The following is an 8,890-nucleotide window of genomic DNA, read 5'->3' on the forward strand; positions in this document are numbered from 1 at the left end:
CCTCGGCCTCCTCCCTCCGAGCGGGAGCCGGGGATCCCACGCCCTTGCACCAGCCCGGGGGCTCGGACGGGCCCGGGAGCCGCTGGTCGCCAATCACCGTGCGGTGGAGAGGCGGGCGCTCGGCTCGGCGCGCTGGGGGAGCCAGCTTGCGCTGCTTTCCCCGGGAGCCTCAGACGCTCACACAGACAGACAGACGCACAGACCGGCGGGCAAGCGGGCGGGCAGGCACGGACAGAGTCCCCCCCACCCCCGGCCGTCTGCGCTCGGAGACGCGCGCCAGCCCGGGCCGGGGGAGCCCCCGTGCCCCCCGGGAGCGGCAGGCAGGCAGCTCGGCGGGCCGGCGCCGGCAGCAGGGAGGGCGCGCGGGCGGCCGGAGCAGGGGAGGCCCCGGCGTGCGCGGCCCGCGATGTGAGCGGCGGCGGCTCGCACCTGGCGCCGCACCTGGAGTGCCGCGCTCCGGGCCGGCGGGGAGAATGCGCGCCGCCAGGGCGCTCCGCCCGCCGCGTCCGGCCGCCCGCAGCCGCCGCGCCCGCACCTGACCATGGAGTGCGCCCTCCTGCTCGCGTGCGCCCTCCCCGCCGCCCGCTCGCGCCCGCCGTGCGATCCGGCGGGGCTGGGGCGCGTGGCCAAGGCAGGTGCCCGCGGCGGGGCGCGGCGAGAGCGGGTGGCAGGGGGCGCCCGGCGCCAGCCCCGCCGCGCCCCCTCACGCGCGGGGTCGCCTTTTCTCTTGCAGGCGCTCCAGCTCTGTTGCCTCTGCTGCGCGTCGGTCGCCGCAGCCTTAGCCAGCGACAGCAGCGGCGGCGGACTAAACGTTGGTTCGTATTTACTCCCCACCCCCAGGAGGGCCTTGCCAGGCACTTGCCCCTTCTTTCCCCCCAAAGAGAGAGAAGTAGAAAGGCGCGTTCCGCCACCCCCCGGCCTGGCAGGTGTGCGTGCGTCCTGGGAAGGGCTCCTGTTTGGAGAGGGGGGTGCTGGGGATGTGGCAAGGACTCTGAACTGAGCAAAAGAATCAATGCCTCAAGCCGTAAGTCCCATAAATGAGAAAACAGTACTCTCCTTCGTTCACAAATGGCTTGTTTTTTTAAAAAAAAAAAAAAAAAAAAAATCCTTACTGTGGTGAGAAATTAGGAAGTGGACTAGATGGTTGATACCAAAAGGCACCTTCCTCATTTCCTTCCTCCTCTGGGAAAGCCTGCAGGAGCTAATTCTTGGTGGGAGATGAAAAAAATGTGAGCCCTCCCCTCCTCCCATCTTTCCTTCTCACTTTCCTGTCCGTTTGTGTTCCTGATCTTCCTTTGCTTTTCTGCTTTCCCCTGCCCTTGTGTCATGGATTCCCCAAAACTGCTTTTAGAGAGAGGAGAGCGGGTAGCTTGAGGTCTCTGGGGCTTTAATCTCTTCTGAGGTTCCCAGTTGCAGGGTCCCAGAACACTCTTCCCGTCTGTCGTTTATTAACTTCTTGCTGGGACCCAGTGGAAAATCCTTGATGGCATTGTTCCCACCAGCTACAGGAGAACAACTGATCCAGGTGTCTAGCAAGACTGTGATGTCCAACCCAGATTCTAGAATTTTTAGCCTTGCAGGGTCATCTCCCGCTGCTGTGGGAAAGCAAGGCATACTGGGGAGAGGGGGGATGGCAGAGTCATGGAGTAAGGGCTGGGAAGATGTGGGTGAGTGAGGGGACGGGAGAGAGCCAGGAATTAACTCTTGAGAAAATCACTTTTTGTCCACCGGGAGAGCGAGGCTGGCTGCAGTTTCTAAAACAACCCCTCATTGTTCCACATGTAGTTCCCTCTGTTCTAGCCACCACCTGTAAGGACCTCATCTTTAGCCCCTGAGCAAACTGATTAGATCACTCTCGGCAGGAGGCTCTGACTGCCGCTCTTTCTCTTGAGGACTGAATATTACCATCCACCTGCTCATTCTCCCGTTGGAAACAAACTAGTAGCTCTGTTTGGGGCAGGGCGCTTTGGGGGCTGATTGCTTGGAAGGCTGGCTGGATAAGGCTGCCCCAGGGCCTCCTAAATAGGAGCAGGCAGAGTTGGGGGTGGGTCTGGACAAGGAGGTAAGAAACGACTTCTTGCAGAGACTGGAGCACGAGCAGGTGGGGTTTTCACACTTAGGTTTTAGTACGGTGGAGGAAGGAGGTGGTTTTTTGCTTAAAAAATTTGCATTTAATCAAGAGTCACATAGCTGTAAAACAACATGGCAGATTTTTAAAAGAAAAATCGTGTATGGCCTGCTGAATTTTTTTTTTTTTAGATTAGGAGAGGAGAAAAAGTTTTCTAGTTGTTTTTTAATACGTGTGTCAGTTAGATAGTATTTCTAGTTAAAGGAGTCAAGGAGAAAATGGGAGAGGCAAGACATAAAGTCCATTGTGAGAATGGGAATTGCTCAAGCAATTAGAGTCACAGATGGTTCATACAGAAGAAAACAGTTGAAAGTTATGATCCTGTTGGGATTTTTTTTCCCCAAACGTAGGCTCAATTAGAATATCCCTCATTGATCCCTGTTAGCTCAAGGCTTCTGTTCATTCCTGAGCTGTTCTTATTTGGTTGTTGACTATTTTGGGAAAAGGGAAATTCCTCTTTCTTTTCCTCCTCCAATAATCAAGGACCCAAGTGACTCAAAGATGCCTCTTAGTTATTCGGAATCTTTCTAAACACTTTCCAAATTAGTTTCCCATTCTGTGCCTAGAAAGTGGAAATGGAGAGTGTGTTTGAACACGCAGAAGCCATGCTCCAGATCATCTTGTGATGATACTTTTCAGTTTCAGCGTTTTGTGATAGAAAACAGTGTGCCGGCTGCAATTTTCCAGCAGCAAATAGTTTTTTTTTTTTTTTTTTAGTTCCTCCCCTTTAGAACAAGCAGCAATTAGTGCTGCTCTAGAGAGCAATGGGGAAAGTATTTTGAAACATGTCTTTCCAGGTGTCCCCTGACTGACACTCCCCCACCAACATGTCTGAGCAATTTTAAACCTCAGACTCTATAGGAAAGTTCTGACAATTTTGAGGCATTTTTATGCATCCACTATATTTTAGTTTACAGTGAAATGGGATTGCCCCTGTAAAAACTCAGAGTAAAATGTTCAGAGCCATACGAGTGCTGGGGTTTTATTATCACATATAGTTAATATCGGAAATAGGAAACTGCCAGTGGGTGCTCATTATCTGGGATGCCATCTCAAGTTACTTACTCAGCACTGTGAGTTATCATTTGAAATTTAAGCTCGGCCTCCCCAAGTGCTCCCAATTCAGTTTAAACACAAAGATGTTAATCTCCTGAAAAAAAAAAATTGTTCTTTTCTCTCCTTTTGTGGTTTTATTTTGTCTCTAAAAAAAAAAAAATCACTTTTTATGTATGGATGGCTCTGACTCATCCATCTGTCTCTCCAGACCATGAGAGAGAGTTGTGGCATTTTCCACAAACATTCTTGACATGCATGAAGTCTGTGCTTGACTTTTCGTTTTTTTGTAGGAATCACTGTCACAGAGCTCATGGCAAAGGCCACAGAGCTCTCTTCATGAGCTGCTCTGAATTGTTGTGGATCTAGGTGCACTGCGGTAGGAACAGAGCCACCTTTGAGCTGCGTATTTGCACTTAAGCCTGTTGCAGGGTGACCCTCTGGCACTGTGGATTCTGGGTGCTGACAGCTAAACCTTTCCCATTGCAGATTACGTCTTTGTCACCCCGGTAGAAGTGGACTCGGGCGGGTCGTATATTTCACACGACATTTTGCACAACGGCAGGAAAAAGCGATCGGCGCAGAGTGCCCACAGTTCCCTGCACTACCGATTTTCAGCATTTGGACAGGAACTACATTTAGAACTTAAGCCCTCGGCAATTTTGAGCAGTCACTTTATTGTCCAGGTACTTGGAAAAGATGGGGCTTCAGAGACTCGGGAACCTTCCGCAGTGCAGCGATGTTTCTATCAGGGATTTATCAGAAATGACAGCTCATCTTCTATCGCTGTGTCTACGTGTGCCGGCTTGGTAAGTACCCCACACTCAGGGTCGACTCCCTCTCTCGTGTGTTTTGTGTAACTTGAATGAACAGATGTCTGCAATATTAAGTATTCTTCCAGCCAACTCGACACATTCACACTGTCAGTTTTGATACTTATAATATTCTCAATTGAATTAATCTAATCTGCTCCTAGAAAAAGAAAATATAATAGAACTTTAATTACCATTTAGAACATTCTTTTGATGTTTAATGGTCTGGGCCTCTTTATTCTCCGTGTTTGAGACGATCCCCAAGGAAATTAATTTGATGGATGCCGTTCGCTTTGTAAAGTCTTGGGAGACCCAGGCATTATATAAATCTAACAAGCTGCATGCCTCTCCATTGCTTTGAAATGGGAAAACTGTATTTCAATGCGAAATTGTGTTCAGCCGCCCTGTGAAGCCCAGCCTTCACTGTAGTAGGGACGCCTTTTGTTTTCTTTTAGCTAATCTGTTCGTGTCCTGCTCACATAAGACATCCTTTTACAATGTGGTATGGTGTGCTTGAGGGCGGGCAGGCTTGAGTGTGGCATCCAGGATGCAAAGCACTTGAAAAGGATTTGGGGCAAGTGTTCTTTCCTCTCTGTGGAATCCTCAACAGTGGAGCTCCAGGACAAGGGTATTGGTGTAGAGGATACTTGTCTCAGGATTCATTCAAATCTATGAAGCAGTAAATGGGGTTCTGGGTTCGCATTGCAATTGACAAGTATCTTGAATGGATATCAGAGTGTGTGTCTGTTGAGACACATCATGGTCATGCTCTGGCATGGTTGGAAGAAGGAAAGTGTGAGAAAGTCCATTTGAGGATGTAGTTGGTAATGGACATGGTACATCAGGACACAGAGCAAGAGGGGCTGGTGTGGGTGCCGGTGAATGAAAACTCCCATGTTCTCCGCTAGTCAAAACTTTATTATTTAATTTCTTTTTCACATTGTGGCCTGAAATTTAGCTAATGCCTTTCATCACAGAGTTTTGATATTCTTTGGTATAATCTTTGAAGCATAGAGCGAAGCAAAGATTTAACAATTCTCAACCTAGCTTGATCAATTTAGATGATCGCTATAACTCACTAATGACTTATATTCTGACATGGTTACACACACACATGAATCCTGGGATTTTGTTTGTTTGTTTGTTTTGCTTGGTTGTGATGAGTCTCCTGCTCTTTTCTGGGCATTTCCCCATATTCCCCCCTCTTCTGTCTGTTCCAGTATCCTAACATCTTCAGGAGGTCAGGCATCTCACCATAGTGGCTTAAACTATCCCATTCCACATGAAGGTGGTTAAGAGCAGTCTGTCCAGGACCATTGTACCCCAGCACTCACTAGTAAGTGGGACTTTGGACAAGTTATTAACCTCTCTGTGTCTTAGTGTCTTCATCTCTAAAATGGGAGTAACAAGAAGGTTTACATCACAGGGCTGTGGGGATTAAGTGACTTCTTCCATGGAAAATGCTTCCATGGAAAATAGCAGTTCCTGGCAGGGAATAATCGCCCTAGAGTTGTTCTAGTTCCAGCAAAACTTAGCCACCTCATGGTGATTTCTCTTGGGAATCCACTCTCCGAAAACAATAGGAAATCTGGTCAATTGCTTCATTTTAATAGATGTCAGGTTATTTATCCTAAGGAGGAGATTCAAAGGGAGCCAATGATCACTGAACACCTAGGAATGAGGCAAGTTAAAAATTTCCATCATGATGTAAAAATAGTGATGAATGTGGAAGAAGTAACTGACAGTCACGTCTGCCTGTGTATAAGGCCCATGTGAATTGGAATCAGGAAATTCAGATTCTGTCCCCACTGCTCAACAGACCAGATGCATGTACTTAGTTAAATAACTTCTCTAGGTCTCAGCTTTCTCTCCTGAATCCTGTAAAATTATTTCTCAGGCCACTGCCATCTCTACGCATCTGACTCTGATTATCCAATTTGTTGACCCTGGCCAGACCCGCTTGCTATGGGATAGGGCAAGAACCAAGCTTACCCCCATTGCATTACCCACCTCTCCATGACCCAGCCAAACAACTGCGAAACACAAACACATACACCCAACCTCGATAAGAAAAAAAAAAACGAGAAAAACATGAAAGAGAATAGAAATCCAACTGAGAAACTGGACGCCACTCAGAATTAATTTTTATAACCGTATGTGGAAGTATAATGTATATACAGAAAAGTATAAAACGTATATACAGAAAAATGGAAAAATTATACGATACAGCCTAATGAATTTTCACAAAGTTCGCACCCATGTAACCACCAAGGAGATGAAACAAGACATTCATTACCAGTGCCCCCAGAAGAGCCCACCATGTCCCCCTTCCCAGTCACTTCCCCCGAGGAGGTAACCACTATCCTAACTTCTAATGTAGCTTATTTTTGCCTATTTGAATATTTTACATAAGTAAAATTATACAGTATTCCTCTGTAGGACTGTTTCAGTGGTTCCATTCAATTGTTGGTGGGCTTTTAAGTTGTTTTTGCTGTGGGCTGTTCTGGAGTACTGCAGAGCATTCTTGTATATGCCTCTTGGTGAGCATATGGACATTCTCTTGGAAGTCTACCTAACCCTGAGCTGTTGGGTCCAGTTGTACTAATTTGCACTGCCATCAGAGTGTATGGGAGTTCCAGTTGCTCCACATCCTCACCAACACTTACTGTTGTCTGTTTTCCATTTTAGCTACTGAATTGATGGGTGTGAAGTGGTACCACATTACATGGGTTTAGCTTGTGTTGTCTTAATGGTTGATGAAATTGAGTACCATTTCTTATGCTTATCAGCCATTTGTATATTCTCTTTTGTGATCTGTTGTCCATATCCTGTGGACAGATAGTATAAATGTTTCCAGCCTACATTGTGGTGTTTTTCCTTTTCTCTGTGAATAGAAACAAGAGTTCTGAGCAAAAACACTGCTTTGCTGACTTAACATCTCTGTTATTATGGCTCAGAATCTCTAACAATGCATTGATCTGCTTGTGAAACCTATCAAATAGCAACAGTGAACTCTGTGATATCATCTGAGCTCAGTGAGGGGACACTGGACTAGGAACATTGAGAGATGGTGATGGAGAAATAATCATGGCAGGAAGAAGAATTTCTTCATCCTTCTAGCCACCTAGAACACATAGACGTCCCCTGCTTCTTTGGCCAAAGAAGGGGTTCATACCTTCACTAAAGTTAATTAGCAATTACTATAACAGATTCAGAACAGTGAATGATTTAAGAATTCAGGAGAGGGATGAACCACTAAATGCTTTTTGGAGTGACTCCTCAGAGTTAACATGCTAAAGGAGACGAGCAACTCTTCTTGCATTGACCCAGAAGCTGACGTGAGATGGAGGAGACTGAGAGGTGGAGCCTCTTCCACTAGAAGTCTCCACACCAGGGTTTCTACCTCAGTAGAGCTGGATGACTGGCATCAGAATGCCTTCAGGGGTTACAGCAGTCTCCTGGAGTGCATGCAGTGTGTATCAGGACATTAGGTCACCTTTCAAGAGCAAAGTACCCATGGGAAAACTAACCATGATCTTGATTGCCAGGGAAGCACCAGGAGAGAATGAAAAAACAAAGGAGGGTTATAATAGTAAAATATACACGAAGGTACAGGCATGCCCACCTGTATACCTACATTTTCCAGTGAGGATTTCTCCGGCAGGGAATTTGCCTCAATAATTCAGAATTAAACTGTGCTTAAAATATTTTTTTTCTGTTTTTTTTATTATGTTATGTTAATCACCATACATCACATCATTAGTCTTTGATGTAGTGTTCCATGATTCATTGTTTGCATATATCACCCAGTGCTCCATGCAGAACATGCCCTCTTTAATACCCATCACCAGGCTAACCCATCCCCCCACCCCTCCTCCCCTCTAGAACCCTCAGTTTGTTTCTGAGTCCATAGTGTCTCATGGTTCGTCTCCCCCTCCAATTCCCCCCCTTCATTCTTCCCCTTCTGCTATCTTCTTCTTCTTCTTCTTTTCTTTTTTTTTTTTAACATATAATGTATTGTTTCAGAGGTACAGATCTCTGATTCAACAGTCTTGCACAATTCACAGCGCAGTTTGTTTCCTGAGATTAAGAATTCCTCATATCAGTGAGGTCATATGATACATGTCTTTCTCTGATTGACTTATTTCGCTCAGCATAACACCCTCCAGTTCCATCCACGTTGTTGCAAATGGCAAGATCTCATTCCTTTTGATGGCTGCATAATATTCCATTGTATATATATACCACTTCTTCTTTATCCACTCATCTGTCGATGGACATCTTGGCTGTTTCCATAGTTTGGCTATTGTGGACATTGCTGCTATAAACATCAGGGTGCACGGACCCCTTCAGATCCCTACATTTTTATCTTGAGGGTAAATACCCAGTAGTGCAATACCTGGATCGTATGGGAGCTCTATTTTCAACTTTTTGAAGAACCTCCATACTGTTTTCCAGGGTGGCTGCAGCAGCTTGCATTCCCACCAACAGTGTAGGAGGGTTCCCCTTTCTCCACATCCTCGCCAACATCTGTCATTTCCTGACTTGTTAATTTTAGCCATTCTGACTGGAGTGAGGTGGTATCTCATTGAGGTTTTGATTTGGATTTCCCTGATGCCGAGCAATGTTGAACACTTTTTCCTGTGTCTGTTGGTCATTTGGATGTCTTCTTTGGAAAAATGTCTGTTCATGTCTTCTGCCCATTTCATGATTGGATTCTTTGTTCTTTGGATGTTGAGTTTGATAAGTTCTTTATAGATTTTGGATACTAGCCCTTTATCTGATATGTCACTTGCAAATATCTTCTCCCATTCTGTCGGTTGTCTTTTGGTTTTGTAGACTGTTTCTTCTGCTGTGCAAAAGCTTTTTATCTTGATGAAGTCCCAATAGTTCATTT

General features: G+C 46.2%; 1 protein-coding gene across 1 annotated transcript in view; it reads left to right on the forward strand.

The window, feature by feature from the left end:
• The first annotated feature begins 541 nt into the window (after positions 1-541).
• ADAMTS18 (ADAM metallopeptidase with thrombospondin type 1 motif 18) overlaps positions 542-8,890 on the forward strand; it is a 132,347-nt gene continuing 123,998 nt past the window's right edge. Inside the window, exons 1-2 of the mRNA XM_081807868.1 lie at positions 542-815; positions 3,671-3,990. Of these exons, the coding sequence (XP_081663994.1) occupies positions 542-815; positions 3,671-3,990 (594 nt within the window). The remainder of the gene's footprint in view (positions 816-3,670; positions 3,991-8,890) is intronic.

Source organism: Leptonychotes weddellii, chromosome 16 (assembly GCF_054177405.1).
Source record: "Leptonychotes weddellii isolate Sample4059 chromosome 16, ASM5417740v2, whole genome shotgun sequence".
In the NCBI taxonomy this organism is placed as follows: domain Eukaryota; kingdom Metazoa; phylum Chordata; class Mammalia; order Carnivora; family Phocidae; genus Leptonychotes; species Leptonychotes weddellii.